Here is a 25059-nt window from a genome sequence, read left to right as displayed (position 1 = left end):
TTCAGAAGTTTTGGAGGAATTTGACCTCTGGGGTTTCATCACTTTTTTAGAGTGCTGTAGATTACCAAATCATAATTACTCCTAATTATGAGCTGTCTTAAATTTTCTTTTAAATAACTAAAATAGAATTTCTTTTAACTAGAACTATAAAACTATTTCTAATGTTATTTATGAGTTATCTGTGTAAACATTACTTATTAACATGGATCAAAAGTCAAAAAGTACAATAGTATCCATGTTAGGTAGTCTATCACATTATTAAACAATGCATTCTTTAATTTGTGTTTTATTCTTTATATTCTAAATAGTCTAAAAGATTTTCAATACTAGAATGCATGTGAAGACAACTGTAATTTTTATGTACTCTTTAGGAGGTAAGGATAGAACTCTTACAGTGAATTTTCATGAATAGTGTCTTATATAGTCAATCCTTTGATTAAAAAGCCTTAATGAGAATTTCCTTGGAGACAGTAAGTAAAATTTAGGCATTTTGAGTGGTGCATTAACTTTTCTTGTCAACAATAAATGGTGCATTGGACCAGAAGAGTATTTTATTGAATATACTTGCTGGCCGTGTTTCTTTGGGAAAATTAATGTGTTTGACACTCGATTTCCTTATCTATAAGATTAGAATGTTAGTACCAACTTTATAGGGTTGTTGTGTAGATTAAATAACACAGCACCTCAAGTTGCATAATACATATTCAGAAAATGTGCCTTATCCTTAACATTTTAAAGGATCTTGTGGCTTGCAAGTAACAAGCACATCTTAATGTACTTATTAACTAAACAGAAATGAGAATCAGTTAATACAGGTATTTTTTTAAAAGCTTCGTAGAGAGTATAGAACATGAGTTAGACCTTGAAGAAAAGCTTATTTAGGCAAGAATAAGACATAGGTACAGAGGCAGAACACACATATATCAGAAAGACCCAGTGTGAAGGATAAAGGACTTGGGACATATTGGAAAGTAGTGCATGAAGATAATGGCTTTAACATTGGCTGCATTGGGTGAGAAATGATGCTATTTCGCATCAATTTGTAGTGCCTAGCTAAACTTAAGTGGTATAAGAAGGAGAAAATAGTGTTCATATCCTTTTCTTATAGGTAATGTTAAAAAGAATTCTATATTAGATGCCTGGGCAGCTCAGTTAAACAGTGGCCTTTGGCTCAGGTCATGGTCCCAGGGTCCTAGGATCCAGCCCTGCATTGGGCTCCCTGCTCAGTGGGAAGCTTGCTTCTCCCTCTTCCTCTGGCCTTCCCTTGCTTATGTGCTTTCTCTCTCTTTCGGGGAGTGGGGGGCGGAATATATATATATGTATATAAACTTGATTGGATATTTATATCTCTGCACATCTCACTCTATTATCATAGTTAAAATCCTATTCTGTGTGTGTGTGTTTTTTTTTTTTAAGATTTTATTTATTTATTTGAGCGAAAGTAACAGAGAGTGTGAGAGGGGAGAGATTCAAAGGGAGAAGCTGAAGCATGATTCCAGGACTCCGGGATCATGACCTGAGACAAGCCAGTTGCTTAACCAACTGAGCCACCCAGGCGCCCCAAAATCCTGTTCTATTTTGAAAAGAAAGTAGAGTTTTTACAAGTGATTCAGAAACTTGGATGCAGGGTTATTAGCTAAAATGACGAATTATAACAGACATCATTCATCTTCCGTCCATCCCCCATACTTTTTGGATTATTGTGTCTCTGGTAAATCCTGGTAACTACAACTAGGAACATAGTTTTTCTGGGGCAACCTATGTGGCTTTGGTATTAGAAACCATTTCAAGAGCTTATTTGTTTACATGAGTTAATTTACTATTAGAATAAGAATTAGAATAAGAATTTACTATTAGAATAAGAATAATTAGAATTAGAATAAGAATGCTATTAGAATAAGAAGAATAGAATAAGAATTAGAATAAGAATAAGATAATATTTCTGTAACATATCAGAGGTACCATGCAGTAGTCATTTTTATGTCTACCAACCTATATTGGGTACATTTAATTCTATGCAGTATACCATTAGTATAATAAAAAAATACAATTAACACTGGCCTAAGATACGTTATTTCATAAGCTTTTTTCTTTTGTGCATTCAATTAATACATTTATATTCTAAAAAGAAAAATGTCATATTATATGAATCTCTAGGATACCTCACACACTTATGCCTATTTCTTACTTTTATCAGCCAACCAGCTATGAGAAAGTGTCAAAATTACCCATAACTATTTAGTCTTCTTGGTCCTTTTAGTTATCAACTATAAGGGGAACATATCTCTGAAAGTTTGAAAATACAGAGAAAGTAAATGCAAAAAAGAAAATTCACTTTACAAAAATAATACATTTTATTATATTTCAGGAGTATGCTTTAACATAGTTAAATCATACTGAGTATATTTTAGGAACTATAAAGTAGCAAAACATTAATAATACTAAAGACACAGAGCATAAAGTTTTGCAGTAAGCTGAGATTGTTGGAAACTTTGTTTACAAAAACTATAGGTTGTTTAAGGATGAGTTATTATATTTCTTCCTTTAGCAGTCTTTTTTGTTTGGTGGTTTCTGAAAGGGGCATTCAGGTTCATCTGATATAATGGAAGGATAATTCATTATAAATACAATTTTGTTCTATCTTTAAAGATTACATTTCTTAATAAGAATCAAAGTGTGTCTAGAAATTAGATCAGTAATCCAGTTCAATTATTAGATCAGTAATCCAGTTCAATTATTTGAATAGTGAAATTTGTCAATATTATTTTTGAAACTTTTTTTCACTTTTTAAAATTTAGTGATTTTTAAAATTTTTCTTTTATAATGAATTACTTCTCTGCTCAATTTTTAAAAATTTTCAAAGAGTTTGGATAAATTGCAATTTTTAACCCAATTTTTTAAGTCATGATGTATATTCATGACAGTATGGTTTGCTTAGGTTTTATAATTCCATTAATTTTTGAAGAAAAGCAAGAATGATTTAATTGAGAAGAGTAAATGAAATGTTTTTAAGTTGTACCAAGTAGATGTGGCAGAGGACCTTAGGTGCATCTCTGGCTCTTAGGTGGATTTTACTACCAAAACAATGGTTAATTTTATGTAATATTTTCTTTGATGTATTTTTATAGTTTTCAACAGAATCTCAAGGGGGATCATGACCAGATTGGATTAAGAGGTATAACATGATTATAGACAGTAAGGATTTGACTCACATAATTATTGAGGTCAAAAGGGCCAACTATCTGCTCTGTGCAAGCTGGAGCCCATGAAATGATGGCATAATTCAGTCCAAGTCTGAAGGCTTGAGAACCAAGGTGGCCAGTGTCATAAATTCCAGTTGGAGGGCCAGAGAGATAAGAGATGTCCAGCTCTAAAGTGAGGCAGGAAAAAGGGAGGAATTCATCCTTTTTCCTACCTGTGTTCTGTTGAGCCTCTTACCAGATTCTATGATGCTCACACAGATTGAGGAGGGCAATCTATTGAGTGCACTGATTCAAATGCTAATAGCACACCGAAGCCCCTCACAGACATACCCAGAAATAACATTAAATGTGAGCACCCCTTGGGCCAAGTTAACTTGTCATAAAAAGGGAAATAAAACAAACTGATGTTTGATAAAGTTGATCCTTGATTAATGTTTTCTTTGGCTTTATAAAGACAAAATTAACTATAAGACACCTCCAGGAAAATAATAGAAATTGATGATGATATATATGTTCTGTGAATTTGGAACTTTTAATAAGTTTTGAAGTTTACATATTTTTATTGCTCAAGTAATTTTCAGAGAAGATCTATTTGTTCTGTGCATAAATCCTAACATCACAATTGTTGGGTATTACTCCTACTCTTTGTAATGCCAGGAATGTCTTTTTCGAATACTGTTTTGGTTTTTATTTCAATACTACATAGGTTTGTAATGTTCTGTTTACATTTCTAGAAGCTTCTTTGATTATGTGAACCATTGCTCTCTTTGGAGGGTAGGCTCACCAGGAAAATAGTGTAATTCTGTTTTTACTTTTTAGTTCAATTCAAAATGTATTTATTGAGAGTGTCAGCATGAAGATTTAAAATAGACATTTAAAATAGATATTATCCTGGCCTAAACAAACAGGTGATCCAACTAATTATACCAACTCATAGATACCAACTAATCATATAAAATACCAACTGATTATAAAGCATGGAAGCCTGTCAGGCCCAAGCATAATATTATTGGAATAGATTGGAGAGAAATTACTTGCTTGAGTAGTTGAAAAAAAGCTTCAAAGGGAAGTGAGACTTTAGAGGTTGAGAAGAATTTTCAAAGGCAATAAAGTGGAGACAAAGGGAAGATAATGGAGTTCTTGGCAGAGTGATAAACATGAACAGTCCCAGAGTCAGGAAAGTATGAGATATATTTATAGAATCTTAGGTGGTCTGGCATACCCACAAAGAAAGTTGTAGTATGGGAAGTAATTGGATATGAAGATTGAAGTAGTTTAGAACTTAATTTGTATGCCGTTTTAAGGAATATGTACTTGTTTTTGATCTGTGAAACCAATTAAGGGTTTTAAGCAAAGTACCTGCATGATCAACTGCATAATTTGTAATTGTCTTGCTTGTAGACAGTGTGGAGAGTGGACTGGATCAGGAAAGGGATCAGAAGGAGGGGAGACAATAGGTTATTTCAGTAGACATGGTAAATCTGATTGAAGGTAGTAGCAGGAGAAAAGGAAAAAAGAGATAAACCTGAGTTTTTTAAGCAACCACCAGCAAGGAGTATAAATCAATTAAAGCTGGAAAATAAGGAAAGTGGAGGAATTAAATTATGAGACTTTTAAAACTTGGCTCGTTACGTAAATATTTCAATCTTTAGTTAAAACTGGGATTACACAAAGAGGAATAGCTACAGCATTATATTAACTTTCAAAGGAAGGTTAAAGAATTATATTTGAAACTAGAGAGTCTTTTAGAGATCATAGAGATCATGGGTCCTTGATTCTGAAGAGGAACCTGAGAGACTGCTGTGGTGGGTAAGGAATGACGCCAGATGGACTGGGACTCGTCTTCTTACTGCCTCTTTAGCCAGAGTCATTCTGATTTCATTGGATTTCTGATGATTGGCTTTACATAAAAATTTGTTCCCAAAAAGCAGTGGTCTTCTGATCAAAAAGAAAGTTTGAAACTACTTGCTCCAGCCCCCTCATTTCACAAATGCAGTACCAGGCGTCCAAATAGGCGAGTGTCTTGCTCAAACCTCAAAATTAACATGTGTTTTTCTGAAGTGTCTACACGACAGTCAGGCAGCCATGTGGAAAGCCCAGGAAGCAGCTGGAAATGTGCTGTGAAACCCAAAGGAAAAATGAAAGCTTAACAAAGTGAGAGTTCACACTATAAAGGAAATGATACAATCCAGAAAGAATGTGTTGGAATATAAAGAAGTTTGAAGAACCCATCCTGGGAAACCACTGCCTTTAAAGGAATAAAGAGAAAGACTCCAGCAAATGAAATGGGTAAAGAAGCAGTTAGATGGGTGGGGAACCAGGCTGTATGTATCAATGTTAAGAGCCTGGATTTTGGATTAAGGAAGCCCTGAGTTTGAAACCCAGTCCAGCTACTCCCTACATGACCCTCACAGCCTCAGTTTTTCTGTCCGTGGCAATACTAGAACCTCCCTCAAAGAGTTGTTATGAGAAATAAATGAGATAAAGTAGACAAACCTTTAATGGAGTACTCCTCACCTCATTAAGCATTACGTAAATACTATTATTAATGGCTTGAGAGAATCATGTTTCAAAAACCAAGAGAAGAGAGAGTGTCAAGAAACAGAGGTTGAAAATCAATATGTAACTCCATAGAGAAGGGTAATATGATGAAGATCAAGAAGTTAAAGGATTTTTCAGGACTTCACAGGTAGCATTCACAGGCCAGCTTCCAGAAAATGGTAGAGGCTGAAAGTCACATTATATACAGCGAACTTCAAGCTTAAATGAGAAGTGAGGAAGTGGTGGCGAGAATTGTAGATATGGCTAAGATGTTATACGATGAAAGGAAAGTCAGAGACAGGCAAGGGCTTGAGAGGAAGGCGAGGTTAGTGAAGGGTTTATTTTTAGGATTAAGTGCCGTTCCGGAATGGAAGGCATGATGAGATAATAAGGAAAGAAGGAAGGTCATGTGGAAAATTAGGATTACAAGTAGAGGAGTTCCTTCCTTTGGCGCAAAAGAAAATGACAAGTGAAGATATAAGTATAGGTACTCTGTATTTAGTGGTAGAAATATGACAGTCGAGAGAATTCAAAATTGGTTTCCTTTTTTTAAAACTGAGACGTCATGATCATCTGCCAAAATTAAGTGTGTTGGCATGAAAGGTTTTACGGAAACAGAAAAGTTTCAGTTAGTGCTGTGGGAAGACGGGGAGCCACCAGAGGTGGGTGAAAAGGTCAGCGCGCTGCTCTGATGGTTCGTGATAGTCACGAGGCATGAAGTGTAGCCCAGGCCACAGTAGGTAATAATCATGTACTACACATAGTGGATGGAAAAATGGATAGCATCCAGTGAACCTAATAAATAAAAGTAATAACCAATTCAAGACAGTTTATTCCTTACTAAATGGAATTTTAAGCCCTTTAATAATTTTTACTTATTCATGATCAAAGAAGAAATAATTATCTTGTAAAATCTCCTGTGTGTATTAGAAATTACCTCTTTAATTATTTTCTTTTTAAACTTTCTTGTTATTTTACTATTTTTCTCTTCCCATCTTTCCTCCTCAAAAGGAAAAGCAACGCTGTATTGTATAACATTTTATAGATGGTGCTAGAGATGTTTGAGTGATAACCGATAAGATTTTATTTTGAAATATGATTTGTTTAAATCTTGATTTGCTATGTTTTTCTTGTGTTTATTTTGGAATACTTGGACTATTTTAACCTTTAGCCCTGCCATATTACAATGGACATTGAGAGGAAAGAGCAAGCTTTCTAGTAACGATTTTCATTTGCTTTGCTTACTATCTGCTTATCTTTTTTGAATTTCACTTTTTAAAATTAAGCTATACCTTTTCATTTCTTTCCTGAGTCTCATTTATATTCTTGTTTCTGCCATGCTTGCAGTCATTTTCTTACTCTACCTCGCTCCAGATACAGTCAGAACATTGAACATCATCACAGGGATGGCAGGTATATTTTTCTTACAATTAAGTCTGTTCGTAGAATTGCATGTGCCTGTCTAATATGATATAATTCACTTCTATTTCTGCTTTTGATATAGACATAAACGATTATTTATGAAATATAGAAATATTATCCTTACTATATAAAATAATAGAAAATAAAGCATATGTAAAGACTTTAATTATAATAAGATGTCAAAAACTTAGCTTCCCTTTAATGAGCTATTATCATCTTTGTTAACTCTAAAAATTTAGTTCATCAGGCTTTACAGTTAACCCTTGATTACCTTGAAGGATAGAATAAAAGTACTTTAATAAATGAATTGCATTTGACTGACCACCTTCATAATTATGTATGTAGACAGCACAGGTTTTTACATATCTTGACAATCTGCTTCCCCACCTCCCCCTCCCCTCCACTGTTGAGGAGTCTGTCCTGGAAGTGCTTAGGTTGAACTGATCAGTTTATAGTTTACCTTGTCGAAGGTGGATGGGATCTACACTAATTGGTCATAGATGATCCATGGAGAACATTGAGTCTGTGGGAAAATCTTTGTTCATTTCTATTTTAACACCATTCTCCTTATATTGAAGGGAAGTATCAGTTACTTGGCATTTAACAGAAAGAAGGATGAACTAGAAAGAGAAAGGAAACAATTTCTCTAAAAGCTTTTGGTTTCTCCAGGCTTTATGTAGCTTTAGGGATCTGAGTCAGTTCTGTGATACTCTGAGGCCCTGCAGGCAGAGAAGAGAATGGCAGGGATAATGTGGTAGAGGATTCGGGGAGTATAGATAAAGAATTAAATGCTGTACTCAGTTGTTTCAGAGTGATCTGGGTTATGTGTGACCACTTTTGTGCTATTCATTTAATTCATTAAGAGTTATTAATAAAGGAGTTTAAAAAATAATTGAAACTAATGGGTAAATTCCTAAGGATCAAATTCGTGTAGATAACGTAGAAGGAAACATAAGAGATAATACCAACAATAGATTGCTGACGATGTAAGTTTTGTGATGTCTTTAAGTAAATATAATTGAAATTTAGTGCCTTCCAGTTTATTACAGGTAGTGATTATTGCTGTATTTTATTGTCTTTTGCATCTTCTCAATCTCTCTTCTGTTATTTTGTTTTGATACTAAATAATTCTTTTTTAATTTTTACTTTTGCTATATATTACATTCTATTTGGGGTTTGCAGCAATTATACAATTACCTTACAAAAATATAAGGAAGTAGTTCTGTAACTGTCCCCATAATTGACCACGACCTTTCTTAAAGTGGGCCACATGAATGAGACATTACTGATTATAGGCTTAATTCTAATTACGCTGGTGTATCTTCATTTAAATGTAAGTTAAAATCTTGCACCACATTAGTTTTTTTTTATATTCTACTCATCTTAGTTACAATAAGTAGATTTCTTCATATTTATTTTTTCAATGAGCCAACATGCTAGAATCAGTCATTAATCAGCTCTCGGTTGATTATCAATTTCATGTACTTATTCAAATTCTGAACCCTAGCCTAGCTGGCCTATTCTGCGAGATTATATTTCTGAATTGCCTTTTATGCTATGATTTATTTTGTGGTCAGGAAATAGACTATCATTAAAGTTTATTTTAAATTAAGACTCAGTTAAGAAAATCAGTTTTAGAAGGCAAGTAATCAGGTGTCTTACCATAAGATTTGCCATCAGTTGCCCGATTCTAGTGTGTGAGACTACTGTGTACCTACTCCCAGACAAACTGGGTGGATTTTGTAAGAATAAAATTCTTTAGCCTTTAAAAATACTATCTTTTGTCATTATCAGTTTGATATACCAAGAAGAATGTGTGCACATTTCAAAGCATAATGATAAAATGGTACCCATGAGTCTACTACCCAAACCGAAAGCCAGAATACATGATTTTACTTACTGCATCTATCTGTAGAATCTTTGCCTATTGAATCCGTATGCCTCTTTCACAGAAGTAGTTAACATAATACTCATTTTCAGTTTAACGTCTCCTTCCTTTGCTTTTTTAAAAGTGACTTTGTCATTTGTTTTCACTCTGGTAACTTTCTGAGATACTTAGTCTTTCTGATCCTCACCTCAATCCACTATGAGATTCTAGGATTATTGAGGGTATAATCAGGTATCCATTCTCCTATGTTTATTACCATAATGTTCTAGGTGTCTTGTCTTTAACCCCTGTACCTTTGTATGTAATGCAACTGAGCACAGCCCTTCCATGTTGAGATCATCTGGTGACCTCTTGTTTATACTATTTTATTCACTGAAGATTTTAGCACCTGACTTTAGTCTAACTTCTAATAATTCCTGCGATCAATGAGAGTAATGTTAGTGTTCACCTGGATGACCTATTCAGCAGTCACTCTCTTCCCTGGCTGTCTCAAAGTGGAGGTAGTAAACTTTATTCCCCAATTCTACTTTGGTCCGTCACTGCCATGGCCATATCTGTATCTTATCATTATTTGAAATTATTACACCTCTAAAATCTTAATTTGAACACTTCACTCTTGGACCAGAACTACACATGATATAGATATATAAGTATTTATATAAATTATTTTTATATAAATAAATATAAAATAAATACATATTATTTTTCATTGAGTTACTTTTACCTCCCTAGCTCTTGTATCTCAAGAGAGAACTCCACACTCTTGTCCCCTTTTCCTTTCCCTGCTAGTCTCCACTTGGCTTCCTTACGTATCAAGAGGTTGAGTCCATTCTTAGAAATATCCCCAATTCCCTTGCTACACTGTTCTTCTTTGACCTATTTGACAGAGTTCAAATCTGAATCAATCTCTTTCTCTTGCAGAATTGTTCCGAACTAAATTTTCCAAACTCTCCCCAACTCAGCTGAACACTTAAAGGAAGAGTTACCTCTTTATCGAGTTGTGAAAGAAAGAAAGGAAGGAAGGAGGGAGGGAAAAGAGGAAAGAGGGAGAAAAAGAAGAAAGAAAAATAAATAAAGAAAAGAAAGTGGTGTGAACTCTCTAAGTGTCCAGTTTCCCAGCCCAGATTTCAAGGTGACATTTATGTCATGGTCTAGAAATTCCCCTTCTGGGGATAAATATACATTAATAACTCCAAGTAGACCATAGTGCAGCTACACTACACTGTATGAAATCTGCAATTTTCTGAATGGAACGAATGGAGTAAATTAAACACGGCATTCCCAGTCCGTGAAGAATCAGAACCACCAGTATCTCTATGTGAACATTATAAAATGAAAAATTGTGAGTGCTATCTCTTTGGAATAGGTGAATAGAGGCTTAAATAATGGTTGCTAAACTTTTTATATTATTTCAGGAGACAAATATCAACTAATATTAGGAATCAAAACTCATTTTCTTCTGACCAGGTTATGCTAACCAGTACAAATCTGAGTCACTGTGTATTTTTAGACATAGTCAACATTTAAACAAACATATTTAGAATAGATACCATGTTACCTTTTATTAATATCCATTTATTAAGATATAGCCTTTATTTTATGAAATATACATTTTATCTTTAAAAATTTACCCTCATACCTTACTTTTTTCCCTCTAGTATTTATCTCAACTTAAAGCTATCCACAGCACACTGAGAAATCAGCATGATGGTGGACTTTCATGTAAAGATGTCATGAAGATAACTAGGCTATATCTTAAAAGAGGAATTGGAATTATTTAGATTTATATAGAGCTAAGATAGGATGTCAGTGGAATTCTAAAGAAATCTGTGAGCAAAGTCACTAAAGTAGTAAGTACCATGTTTTAGTGCAATTGGAGCGTTATCCACAAGGCACAAGAGAATAACAAGAAATGAATCTGGGATGATAAGAGTTGGTTCCAGTTATGGATAATCTTGTATGTTCTGTTAAGGAATTTGAATCTAAGACAAGTGATAGAGGTACTTCAAAGAGTTTTAATTAGGACATGATTATAATATATTTATTCATTCTAGCTAATTACTCTAGAGACTTTATGGATGGTTGATTTGAGAGAAAAGTGTGTGGGAAAGGAAAGCATGCATAAAGATATTTGCTGCCTTGGTCTTGGTCAGCAGAAAACTCTTTGAGGCCCTGAACTAAGTAAGGTAATGGATGGAGAGATAGAAAGAAGACCAGAGTTTTAATCAATTGAAATCAATAATACACGGTAAATAATAGCATTTGGATGTTGATGGGGAGCAAAGAGTCAAGAAACACAATGAGTCTCATAGTTTGGGTAACTGGATGCATGTGGCACCTTAACAGAGTTGGGGGGGAGGGATGTTCAGAGAGAAATTAGTTTATGTGAGAGACAAGTTCAGTTCTGGAATTACTGAGAGAGTTAAGGAGAAACCTCCAGCAAGGAATAAAATCAATAATTTTATTTTATTTATTTTATTTTTTTTTAAGATTTTATTTGTTTGAAAGAGAGAGATCACAAGTAGGCAGAGAGGCAAGCAGAGAGAGAGAGAGAGAGAGGAGGAAGCAGGCTTCCTGCCGAGCAGAGAGCCCGATGCGGGATTTGATCCCAAGACCCTGAGCTCTTGACCCGAGCTGAAGGCAGAGGCTTAACCCACTGAGCCACCCAGGTGCCCCCAAAATCAATAATTTTAAATCTTAAAGAACTTTGAGCTATATAAAGTAATTTGAGAGTAAATTCACTGATAACAGTAAGTAGCTACAAAAAGAAAAGTGAAATCAGTTGGAGAAACAACCTGTGACATGAAGACCAAGGACTTTTTCTCTACTCTGAGAAACATAAATATTTAAATGATAGATAAAGGAAGAAACATAGAGAAGGAAAAGTGAGAAGAATAGAGCTATCAGAATAGAGGTTAAAGCAGGAAGAATTATTGCAACAGGAAAAATAATAACTGAAAAATGCCAATTTGGCAAGTGAGAAGTCATCGGTGACGTCATCTACAATGATTTCAAAAGGGGGTGATGGAAAAAAGCAGCTTACCGTGGCCTGAGGCCTGCCTAGGGGCTAAAAAAACAGAATGCTTTTTTCAGAATGTGGAGGAGAAATACTGGATAGTGGAAGTGATACCAAAGTAGACTTCTTTTTTTTAGAATACGAAATACATCATGAGTTTTGAGGCTGGACGGACAGATCCTTTAGGAAAAGTTAGATTGAAAATACAGAAAAAGGACAAGATGACTGTTAGAAAGGTCTTAGGGCAGGAGATGGGTTTAAACACGTAGATGGAGTTTATAAACAGAAAGCAGCTCTTGTTTCTTCTGAGACAGAAAGAAAATAGATAACAGAGTTGGAACTAAGTAAGTTTTTAGAAAAAGGTTGTTAAATTGAAGATAATTAGGTTTGATAGCCTCAATTTTGTTGTTGTTATACATCAAGATTATGGTGATTGTTTTTGAGACAAATTCTTGAGTGGGAAGGCCCAAGGTTGAACATGATTGATTGGAAATGAGGAAGTTTAAAATGGTCATTGGTTAAAAAGTGACAAGATTATTGGTGGGAAAAGTAAAAATATTATTTATTGGTGATACCAGCACAGTAGAAGTTGGAAAACATGACTTTGTCAACCTGAATGAATTTATGTTTTGCTTCAACTATACCCAGTTGTCTAGATGTAGAGAAATCCAATTATGGCACTGAACCAATTTTGGGGTTCTGATGAATGTTTGAAAGATTGGGTTAGAAGGGAATCTGAGTATTGATATGGGAGTGGGTCAATGATCAATAATAGGAGTCTAGGATGGAAAAGGAAGGAAGACAAAGGGAGTGATAATACTGTTAGCAATTGGGGACACCAAGAAACAAAAAGTATCAAATGAGGATCGAGTAAAGTGAGAGTGAGACTATGAGACACCTGACAGCATTAATTATTATAATCAGAATTTGAGATATTGGAGTTTAGTGTTTCTGAATTTAAATAGTTCCATTGGATTCTAAGATCCACAGTAATTTGGGGGTTGGGAGTAATTCAGGAAAAATGTGAGGATCATTGAAGTTTTGAACATGTTGCAGTTCAAGATTATTGAAGAGTTTTCTGCACTTGCACTAAAATCTCCTAGTATAACGATAGGAATTACGAAAAAGAAGATGGCTGACAACCAATTCCCCCAAATTATCAATGACTAAGGGATAATGATCCCAAGTTGGATAGATACTAGCAACCTGAACTTTTAATGGATGTTCGAGCTAAGTTGAATGCTTCATAGAATAGGGACATTTATATTGTGGTAGGAAAGTAATGGCCAGAGTGTCTCTAGGAAGCCAACTTCTGGGTCTGAGGACAATAAAGTATGAAGGGATAAGCAGCTTCTGCTGATGTGAGCTTTCCTGGAAGCAGAATGTGCAAGGTTGAGCTAAATATTATTTAAGGTAGGGAAACACAGAAACCATTCTGCAAACAAAATCATTCCTTGATGACACAAGGAAGTTTGCTAATGATGGAAAGGATTTTTGCAAATATAGCTCACAGAAACAGGGGAGATTAAAACTTTATAGAAGAAAGTACAGAAGATGAAGAATTTAGAGAAGTGACATCAGAGGCAAGTGAGCTTGCCCTGTACTTGAAAACTAAGAATGACAGGGATAAGATGCTTGAGTAGAAGTGATTGACCTCAAATATCCTAGATTTATCATAACTTGTTTTGGTGCCAGAACTGGGACTTGCTTTGGTGCTAGAACTGAGTAAGGTTCTGGGAAGGGTCTGAGCTGAGTCTAGAGTAATGATGAAGGATGTTGTAGAGCTTGAAGAGAGGCAGTGGATTGTCTTACCTCAGGGTATTTGGGGCCGTAACTAAAATACCCCCCCGCCCCGTTAGAGAAAGGATTCTGACAAAGTTAGCAGAGTCACAGGGAGAAGGAGATCCCTCTTTGCTTATAGATGCCTTATCTGGCAAGTAGCACTGAGAGCCCTTAATAAACGTGATCAAACCCGAGTAACTTGTACCTCCTGAGCTACCTTCCTTTTAGTCTTAACTTTGCATTGTTACCAGTCTTCTCTCTTACAAGTATGTTCTTTTCCATCACAACTCATCTTCTATTTGGGCTTCTGACTATAACTTCTCTTAATGCCTTTGGAATTTTTCTGCACTATTTCTTTTTTCTCTTGCATTTCAGTCTCTCCTATTTTCATGATTTTGCTTCTTCTTGAATTACTGATTAAGTCTAAATAATATCTTTCTTCTATTCTGCCACATCTTCAATCTACTTTGAGAACGATTCTCTTCACTCTCTTTTTTAAGTCATGTTTCTTGAATATGTATTTTTACAAATGCTTCCAACACTCCTTCCTCAGCGCCTAAGCTTCAACCCTCTACAGTTTGACCTCTGCCTCCAGCTCTTAATTTTAAGCTATTTTCTCCATGGTTATTATTTGCCAAGGTTTTTGTACATATTTATCTGTGTTGCCTCTTTGCACCTGCCATTATTAATCAGTTTTTTTTTTTAGCTTCTCTAATGCATTACTATCCTGACTCTCATTTTACCTTTTGATTGTTCTCTGTCTCCTCTTCTTTTCTATTTCTTCATGTCCTCAAATTTTTGACTGTGTGTTGATCCATATCTTATCATCTCTGTGGTTTTAACCAACACTTCCAATAGCTGGTGTGTTTCCTGGCCCATAATATGAATTCAGTAAATAGTATTGAAATAATGACTCAACAACCAATACTGAAATGACCCCTCAAACCGTATCTCTAGTGCAGCTCTCTCCTTTGAAGGCCGGATCTCCCTATCTGATGGACATAGTACAGAATATTTTTCCACCCCTCACAAATTCAAGTTCAAATGTGAAGTTATTGTCATTCCTCCCTAGAGTCCTTTTATTTCTGCCAATAGGCCATCATTTTATTTTGGAGGCTGAGAATTTTAAGTTTTTTCTTTGGTTTGTTTATTTCTACATTTAATTCAGATGATGATGTCAAACATGTTTGGTGGGGGGAGAAGTCCCTGCTATCAAAGAATTTATAGTTCAGTGACGTGAACTGGCTTTAAATTGGAGAAAGCTTGATTTGAGTTCCAGCTCAGAAAACATCTACTTGTGTGATGTGTCCCTAGTTTCTGTGAGCCTTAGTTTGCTCATTTCTAAAATGACAAAGATTGATTATGTGACTTCTGTGATTCCTCCTAACCCTAACATTCTGTTTGTATAGTTTCATATATTGTGTATATTCTCTATACCGCATGTTGCATATTTTGTACATCGTGATTTTATAAACTTTGTCATCCATACTTTTGTCCCTATTTTCACCCCGTTACTACAGGTTCCTACTCTAATTCATTTCATAGACTACTGCTTAATTCAGCTTCTTAATTCATTATTTAAAAATTACCTTTCTGGGACCCCTGGGTGGCTCAGTATTAAGCCTCTGCCTTCAGCTCAGATCATGATCCCAGAGTCCTGGGATCGAGCCCCACATTGGGCTATCTGCTCAGCGGGAAGCCTGCTTCTCCTCTGCTACACCCCCCTGTTTGTATTCCCTCTCTCACTGTCAATCTCTGTCAAATAAATAAATAAAATCATATATATATATATATATGATTTTATATATATATATATATAATGTTCAGAAGCTTTAAGTCACTCTCACTGAAAATTAAATCTTATCTAAACTTCTTTTTTTTTTTAAGATTTTATTTATTTATTTGGCAGACAGAGATCACAAGTAGGCAGAAAGGCAGGCAGAGAGAGAAGGAAGCAGGCTCCCTGCTGAACAGAGAACCTGATGTGGGGCTCGATCCCAGGACCCTGGGATCATGACCTGAGCCGAAGGCAGAGGCTTTAACCCACTGAGCCACCCAGGCGCCCCACTATCTAAACTTCTTAACTAGGCACTTACAACCCCTATAAACCGAATCCAGGAAAGTTTTCTAATTAGTATTTTGCCATACTTTACTTTCTGTATTTCTAGTATTTCCATCTGACTTCTTTCCTCCCTCCAATGTGATTTATTGAGCATAACAAAATTCTGTATACAAAATGACCTGGACCTGCTGCTTCAAAGTATGACCCCACCTTACTAATATTTTGATAAGTCGATCCATAGAGTGTAAAAAGAACTTACTCTAAAACGAATAGAAAAGTACTTACTGCACTTGCAACAAATGGCCTCACTTCTGGAACTTCAATAGCTTTATAAGATAATTAACATAGGTAGAATTAAGTCCCTAGATGACTGGCTGCTGGAGAACTTGATACAAGTCATCAAGAAGCCTTATTGTGCACAGCCACTGTGATACCATCATATTTCTGGAGAATGATATTCCTGTTATCTGATTCTAGGCATACCACAGGAGTAGCAGTGGGGTCAGAGGCCAGCCCAGCTGCTTGCGGGGCTAGAGCAGGTATTACCCAGCACGCTCATCTGACAGGATCTCACAGCAGCCCAGATTAAGTCCTTAGGAACCCACGCCCAGGATTTAAACCAGTTCTTCATTGCATCCCCCAAGTGCTGCTCCGTAGTCTCCTCCGTCACACCCACAATCCACCCTAGCCCGGGACCCAGAGCACACAGTGTCCCTTCTCTACCATGTGTCTCCCACTGGACTCTTTTTGATGGTTTCCATCATCTGCCAAAACTACTCCATCTTTCCATGCACGTTGTTCATCTTTTCTGATGTAGACTTTAAGATATCAGTTACCTTATTCGAAATTTCCTGTCTAATCATTCCAACATCTGTGTCATCTCTTGAGTTTGTCTCTTGACCGTGGGCCCCATTTTTCTTGTTTTTGGTATTTTCAGTCGTTTTTTAATTGACTATTAGACATCGTCATTCATTGTGACTGAGGTGGTATTTACATTCGAAAAGTTGCATACCTCTTGCTGTGTTAGACTCTGTGTGTGTGTTTGTGTGTGTGTGTGTGTGTGTGTGTTGGGGGAATTAATCCTCTGACTATACCACCTTTGTATGATTGGGAGTAACATGAAGTGGCAGCTAAGGGCATCTGGCAGCCACGTGTATGAGGTAATCACACTCTACCCATTTCTCTCTCCATGTAACGCAACCAGAATAAAGGAAGGTTCGTGAATTTTTCAAAGTTGATCAGTGAAACTGTTGAACATAGCATTCTAGTGCGAGGACCAAGCCTCATCACATTTATACATATACTACAGTAACAATGCATAATTTGGTCCTTTAGACATACATCTTTAAAATATGTTATTTTATGGAAAATTTGAGGGCCCAGGAAGGGAAAGCATAGGGGTCCCATACCTTGGTGGAACAACATTAATTTCGTACAGTTGATAAATGTTATTAAACTTCAACATTCACTGAGAATGAAAATGATCTATTTATTAAAGTAAGAATTTTATGGTTTATAAATGATAATTATCTCTGGATTTTTAAAAAAATATATTTTGAAGATATATTAATTTGCTGCATGTTAATTGCTGCTGAGTAAATAATCCTACTTATTTGGGGTTTTCTGTTATTTTTTGAAATAAAAAATAATAAGGAATATTATAAATATTTAATAGAATACTCAAAATATCCTCTAGACATTTACATCTTTTATGTTTTTATGTGTGCATATTTAATAATAAAGTATATTTTATTTTTCAATATTGCATTTGTCCCTAATTTTTTTCAGGAAATTGAGATAGTATATTTTCTTCTTGCTATCTCCTGTAATGACTATTTCTAAGAAAAGACTTCTCTAGAAATGAGAACAGTTTACATCTCTTTTTGGTGATAAGATAGGCTTATGGGTAATAATAATATTCCTACCTTAGAAGTGTCTTGCTTTCTCACCTCACTATATGTATTACTGATGTTTTTCACATCTTAGATTGCTAATGTGGCTGACACTAGACACTGCTATTTTTTTTTGAATAAAGTCACTACTTTTAACTAACATACAGAATTTACATTTAAATGAGGAGAAATGTTCTGTAGAGAGATGCTCTCAGGACTAAGGATAAATTAATCTATTTCCACCAAAATAACAAAAATGTTCTTATTTATACATAGTATCTATTTATTTGGAAGCCATACTAAATATAAACTAGAGTTTTTAAAAAGCTAAACTTGTGCAATACAGTTTATGGTGAACATGAAAATTATAGAGTTGAGTCATGCAATTTAAATTATTTGTTGTATTATATAAATATGTATCTATATTTTATTAAGTTGCTCTAAAATATCTAATTTTAAAATATTATCCTGTATATATTTCTTCAGTTATGCTGTTAATTCTCAGAAAATCTCTAGACATTCCATATATTTTACCAAAAGCTTACTGCTTCTGCTGGTAATCAGCTTACTGAGAGGTACTTGTTGTCCTTCAGAGATACACTGAAAAAATTTTTTTAATTTAAGATTTCAGCATTAGAGAAATAATTTCTTTATCAAAAGGAAAAAAATAATTCTGAAATAGCTTCATTTTTTTAAAAGTTTATTTTATTTTTTTTAAAGATTTTATTTTTTTATTTGACAGAGAGAGATCACAAGTAGGCAGAGAGGCAGGCAGAGAGAGAGAGAGGGAAGCAGGCTCCCTGCTGAGCAGAGAGCCCGATGCGGGACTCGATCCCAGAACCCTGAGATCATGACCTGAGCCAAAGGCGGCTGCTTAACCCACTGAGCCACCAGGCACCCAAAAGTTCATTTTTTTAAGAAAACCTATTTTATTTACTTATGGCATCTTTACAGTCTAAATGTGAAATGAGCCTAATTAATCACAGACTGTAAGTTCTGAGTCACATTCTAGGAGAACTTTCACTGATATCTGCATAGTACTTTGAAATTTTGCATTGTGCTGGTGGTTGTTTTTTCCTTTCCTTTACTTTTTTTTTTTTTTTTTTGAGTTTTCCTAGTGTTCTTTTATCATACCTGCAGAGATACAGAGATGCTCTACATTGAGCTTTTGTTGTTATAAGTTGAATCATTGCGATGGTCTAATGTAAGTGGTTATAGAAGAGAAGGCCCTGTGCCCTGTTCTTCCCTGTTCCATTACATCTCTGCCTTGTGCTATAAGTGAGAATAGGAAAAGTAAATAGCAGAAGTGGTGAAATAAGTAGAGAGCTGTGCCAGATGCTTAGAAACTTAAAAAAATCTTATGCAAGAGCAACTATAGTGAAGGGGAAAATGATTCAAATGGACGGCTGCACTAGATGATTATAAAATTATTTTTCCCTTAGGAATCCTTAGGAATATGCCTATGCTACTATTGGCTTATAAAGCTGAGTTGTTACAATCCTGGTCCTTGTTCCAGTGTTATCAGTCAGGATGAATTATCTCTGTTTGTGGACGGTCTATTAAACAGGATCCTCTCCAAACCTTGGAATAGGAGCCCCTAAAGAGTACAGAACAGTGGTCAGTATTTATCCAGATAAATGACACATGCAAAAATCTGAACTATTTTACACACGTTACAAAATATAAACTATTAAAAAATCGAACTATGAAAGACAGTAAGTTACTAGATATTATATCACTTTTTAAAAAATATGTCACTTTTTTAAAGACAGCAAGATTATTCACCTAATAAGAAAAATTTAATTTTGTAGGTGGATGATTCCTAACCTTTTTTATATGCCTTGCCCTTTGGCAATCTTGTAAAACTTATGGCCATCCTTTTTAGAAGAATGTTTTAAAATGCATAAAGTAAAATCAAGTAAATTAAGTGCAGTTACAGAGAAAGCTACTTACAGTGAAATATAGACCCCAAATTAGGTACTAAAATATTTATGCCTTGTAAATGCATAGTTCCTGTGCTACCATCCATAGCTCTTAGTGGTTACCATTCAAAATTAAATATTTTTAAGTTCTTCTCTTAAAACTAAAATTCACTAAGAATTTAGGTGGAAGTTGTCAAGTTTTATATCTCATTCCCTTAAAGAACCTGCATTGAGACTGGGTATTATAGGTAAGACCTAGGCATTGTTCTTTCAATTTTCTCAGTAATTGTCTTGGTTCTTCCTTATAAGGCTTATCCTTACCCGATTGTGGGAGCGGGAGCCTGTGTTGGTCTTCTGTTGTGTGATCTAAGTTTAAACTATGGTAGCTTTTCATTCCCCTTAACTATGGTAGACATTTTAAGAAATTGCTACCTTCTACTGTGGGTTTTTGTGTATGTCTGTGTTTCACTTATTAACCAGTTTTCCTTTCACACTGTGGAAATCATATAATTCATCTTACTTATGAAAATGGAGAGAAGAAATACAAGCAAAATTTAAAACATCGACTTAGTCTTCAAACAACTTTTCCACCAAAGAGAAAATTTTTTTTAAAGATTTTATTTATTTATTTGACAGAGAGAGATCACAAGTAGGCAGAGAGGCAGACAGAGAGAGAGAGGAGGAAGCAGGCTCCCTGCTGAGCAGAGAGCCCGATGCGGGACTCGATCCCAGGACCCTGAGATCATGACCCGAGCTGAAGGCAGCGGCTTAACCCACTGAGCCACCCAGGCGCCCCAAAGAGAAATTTTTCTAAGGATATTTCCTAACGCGTGACTTGTTGGCTTTATAAGTGACAGTATCCTTTAAAGGACATAGCAACAAATTTGAAATAATTCTCTGGATTTCAGTCACAATCATGTATTTCAATTATTTAAAAGATAGTGTCAACGAAGTAAAAGCGTATATCCTATTATCTTAGTTTTCACTTGGAAAATTGCTTGATGGAATCAGAAGAGATCAAATTTTACGTAAATACAGGAAAGATTAGCCTGATTTTCTGCTGCGATAGTCATAGACATTCCACAAAATTTTGTCAGTACATGTCATATAGTAAGAAAAGTTTATTATTACCTTAAGATAATAGGAAATCTGAAAATAAGGTAAAGATCGGTATTTACAAAAAAAAATGGGTTTTAAGGAATCTAAGATATATATATGTTCCTTTGCTTCTGCTTATAGACTGTGATGAAACTATACAAAGATATGTACAACCAAAAACATTTAAAATACTATTTAGCACATTTATTTTTAAAGAAAAGTGTTCTCTCTCAAATAGTTTTTCAGAAACAAAAAAATAGAATTATGAATTTTTATACATCAGGTTGCCTTTTTTAGATCTCTCTTTGAAAGTAATTGAATATTGTGTATGTATTTACACTTTGTATATGTCAGCTTTTTTGACATATCCTGGATATACTTACATAAAAACATAGATCACACGGAACACTGGGTGTTATATGCAAACAATGAATCATGGAACAATACATCAAACACTAATGTTGTACTGTATGGTGACTAACATAACACAATAAAAAAATTAAAAATACTAAATTAATCTTAGGAAATGAATCATATCATGGCACATGCATTTTAAAATATTTTTTTAAAATGGTTTGATTTATGTATTACCTTGTGAATTTAAAGTGTAAGAGAATCACAAGATGTATTGTAGAATAAACCCAGCATTCACCTCCTAAAGTCATCTAATCTCATTCCTGCTGGTCTAAAATTATGCGCTATACAATTAGTTACATGTAGGAAATTGTGCTCTTTCTTTTCTTATTTTTCTTTAATGGCCCGCATTTTTCATTATCAAAAATAAGATTGGGAGAAGTTGTAGGTAAAATGAAAGTTGTTTACATTAGTCTTGGGAGAGACTAATGTTTGTTTTTACAGTCCATAATATGTAAGCATTTCCATTACTGTCTTTAAAACTAGATGGTAGGTCACAGTTTAATCTGAAGTATAATTTGGCCTAGAGTTCTCAAGCCAAATGAGTGTTCTTAGGGCTGTCTCACAGGTAGTGGGGCTGGTGTTAGAAAACATTAACCAATCACGTTTTAGGTGTTCAAAGCATGCTAGGGTCCAGGGATACAAAAGTCGGTAATGATGGGGTCCCGAAATTTAAGTATATGTCTTTCATCAAGGATTAGGTTTTGATATTGGTCTTCTTTGTGGTCAGGATCACATTGTTTCAGAAGCATTTACTATCTCAACCGAGAAATACTTTGCTGAGCGATATCTGTTGGCGTTGCTGAAGTACCCTGAGCTAGGTGGCGGAGATTGGCTGGTGAACCAGTTGTCTGTGCTTGTTCTTGTGAACGGTGTGTTGAAATATGGCTACGGCCTGCAAGGTTGCAGGGTTTTCTTATGTTTTGATTCTTTTGTTGGAATGTTTGGGTGCATCAATATATTGTGTTTGTGCAAAAGGCCTTTTTATGACCTACAGAATGAGAAAAACCCGAACTGCCTTCGGGTCTTTAGAATTAATGCTTATAGGGTTTCCTTCACTCTTTTGGGAACGTTAGGAAAAACCATTGCATTCCTCGAAATAGACTCTCCACATATGTCACCGGTTCCACGTAGGGAATTCATTCTGGAAAGCCGGCAGTTTCGTTTGTCGCCGACAATAACTGAGCAACTCCTATTCTCTTCGTTGGGACTTGCTGCCAAAAGCAGATGGTGGTTTCCTTAGAAATGCTGAAGAAGTGTAGTGAGAACCGCTCAGAATATGTTTTTACAGATTCGATGCTTTTAAACAATGACCTTTTTCAAAATCGATTTGATGCATCATAACCAAATAGCAGAAGGGCACTAAAGATCAACTGAGCTGCTTTCTGACTAACGTTTCAGGGATTGTGAAGCAGCAGATAGACAGCCATATCACAGATCCAGATCAACAGAACAACGGCCTCTCCTAGAGCGGACCACCACCCGCTCCCGATCCACTGAGCGTCCTGACACAAACCTCATGAGGTCGATGCCTTCATTAATGACTGGAAGATCTGCCCCTCCTTCACCTGCCTTATCGAGGTGAAAGATAAATCAATCAGACTAACCTCCCCTTTGCCCCACCAGCACACCTATTTATTTTCCCAGCAGCTAAATGGTCTCTTTTCTCATCCTTGGCTGATCACTAGTAACGATCGATACTAACCTTTTCAGTGTAAGCACACTATTTATATTCAGCGGATATAATAGTGTGTGGCTATCATTGTAATTTGTTTTGAACTGTCCTGACCACATTTGTTGTGTGATTTTTCATTGATCAGGAGTCCTGGGTAAATCCCCCCATAATGCACCTCATAACACTCATGTTCTTCTCCTACAGAATGAGAAATTGTTTGTGTCCATTAGACATCAATTTTGGAATAATCATCGTAATGACAATAACTAAAACTAGCTTTTTGTTTCTTTCTATCAATACTAAGATCACATATCTAACCAGTATCTTTAGTTGAATTCTGAATTGTTCAGGGTTTTAGTTATGGTATCATGAGATATTTTCTAATAAAGGGATATCTAATATAAGCCTGAGTAAAAATCTCCTTGCATCAAGGGAGGGAGGTTAGTGTTGAGAATTTGAAATCTGGTAGAAAGAAATGTAAAACATTACCTCTCATTTTTTGAGCTGCAGAGCTCTCCTGTTGTTTTCGTATGGATAGAATACTAATTTACATGAACAATTCCATGGACGTTACTGTAGGATTTTGTGTGCATGTATCTGTGTATGTGTATGCATATGACACAAAAGTAGAAACATCTTTCGACAATCATTCAAATATCCATATTTTGTCCTACTTTCCTAACCTTTTAATCAGCAGCTATACCTCTTTTAAAATTGCATTTGCACACTATCATATGAACCAAATGTATTCAAATGACTTCATTCATCCTACTGAAAATGAGCATCAATGGTGTATCTTGTAGGTCTCATCCTCGTACTGGGTCTGTCCAAACCAGCCCATCGAGTACTCCAGTGGCAGGACGAAGGGGCCGACAACTTCCACAACTTCCGCCAAAGGGAACGTTGGAGAGAAGTAAGTTTTATTTCTAATTATGTCATGTAGGAAATACACACGGAAGCTAAGGTGAATCAAGATATTTTTTTTTACTACTTCTTTGTTAGTGTTCTTCTTTTGTTAATTGAACGCCTTAGCCGCATTTGCTAGTAGTTATAGTTATAAATATATTGATAATTATTATATATTTTGCAGTTAAAATTTGTAATATTTGGAGGGAAAATGACCTCCTGTTATTGCTTTTGCACATTTTCAAAATTTGAATAAATGCATTTTTAAAAGTAAACTTAATGCTCTTAGATAAGCAGTGGGATGCTATTTCTTTGCTACAACTAAGTGTATGTAATTGTTGATAGTTACATAAAGTTTATTAGTAACTAGCCAAATCAATTTTCACACACTGCAAAGGACTGGTTAGCTGATGCACAACAATGGTGATCCTTCTCAAAACTGGAGTACCAGAGAAAAGGTAATCATGAATATACAAAGAAAGATGCATGTTGTACTGATATTTTTAATACTTTCAAATTTTTGCATAAGAAGCACTATTTATTTATACACAGATGAGCATACTCCCCAAACAACTATAAATCCTTAGATAAAGGACCTCTAAAAGCATGGATGATAGAATATAGTAATTTTTAACCTCATTTTTTTAAATGGTCCCTTTATTTAGTAACTGGATGTGCTTTGCCAAAAAAAAAAAAATACATATATATTTATGTTTATATACTTAAATCACCATTTAACTTTTCTTTAATAGATGATACATACATTTTATGCCTTTGGAAATTTCTGTTGTTTTTAACCCCTGTGCTTTGGTTCCCTTTTTTGTTTTGTTTTTATTTTGTTTTTCCTAGACAATGGAGTCAAGGAGATAGAACCTTATGAAGGTCTGTACATAAAGGAGGGTTTGTTTTGTGCTGACAGCCTTTTTGGGGGGCTATGCAAGCAAAAATAAACCCAACTGCAATTGATGTCCCTCCATGGTATAGACTTTTATGGAGAATAAAATGATTTTCTTTTATCATTTTTGGTAAAGTATTCAACTTTGGTTTTACTTAGAAATTACACCAAGGAGTTAAATTTCTTTGATTTCATTTCCTTAAGGATGCAGAGTGGAACTTCCTTTAAATGCCAAGATAGAATATTCTGTTTTTTAAAAATTTTAATGTGCCTTTCAAGCAGAAATCTGTATGTTGTACAAGACTTTAACCAAAGACATCAATTGCAGTCTGTGTTTATATCA

At 35.1% G+C, this 25059-nt stretch overlaps 1 protein-coding gene across 49 annotated transcripts in view; it reads left to right on the top strand.

Moving 5' to 3' along the window:
* The window catches only part of RIMS2 (regulating synaptic membrane exocytosis 2), a 592339-nt gene that overhangs the window by 369019 nt on the left and 198261 nt on the right, over window positions 1-25059 (top strand). For 13 of the 49 annotated variants that reach the window (XM_044245115.1, XM_044245130.1, XM_044245120.1 and 10 more), the window contains 4 exons: window positions 7092-7157; window positions 22642-22821; window positions 23719-23828; window positions 24671-24703. In XM_044245115.1, the coding sequence (XP_044101050.1) occupies window positions 7092-7157; window positions 22642-22821; window positions 23719-23828; window positions 24671-24703 (389 nt within the window). The remainder of the gene's footprint in view (window positions 1-7091; window positions 7158-22641; window positions 22822-23718; window positions 23829-24670; window positions 24704-25059) is intronic. The other 36 variants (XM_044245136.1, XM_044245126.1, XM_044245135.1 and 33 more) reach the window with 7 other exon arrangements.

The sequence above is a fragment of the Neovison vison genome, chromosome 4, assembly GCF_020171115.1.
Source record: "Neovison vison isolate M4711 chromosome 4, ASM_NN_V1, whole genome shotgun sequence".
Lineage (NCBI taxonomy): Eukaryota > Metazoa > Chordata > Mammalia > Carnivora > Mustelidae > Neogale > Neogale vison.
The sequence above is the reverse complement of the archived record's forward strand: the minus strand, read 5'-3'. Positions and strand labels throughout refer to the sequence as shown.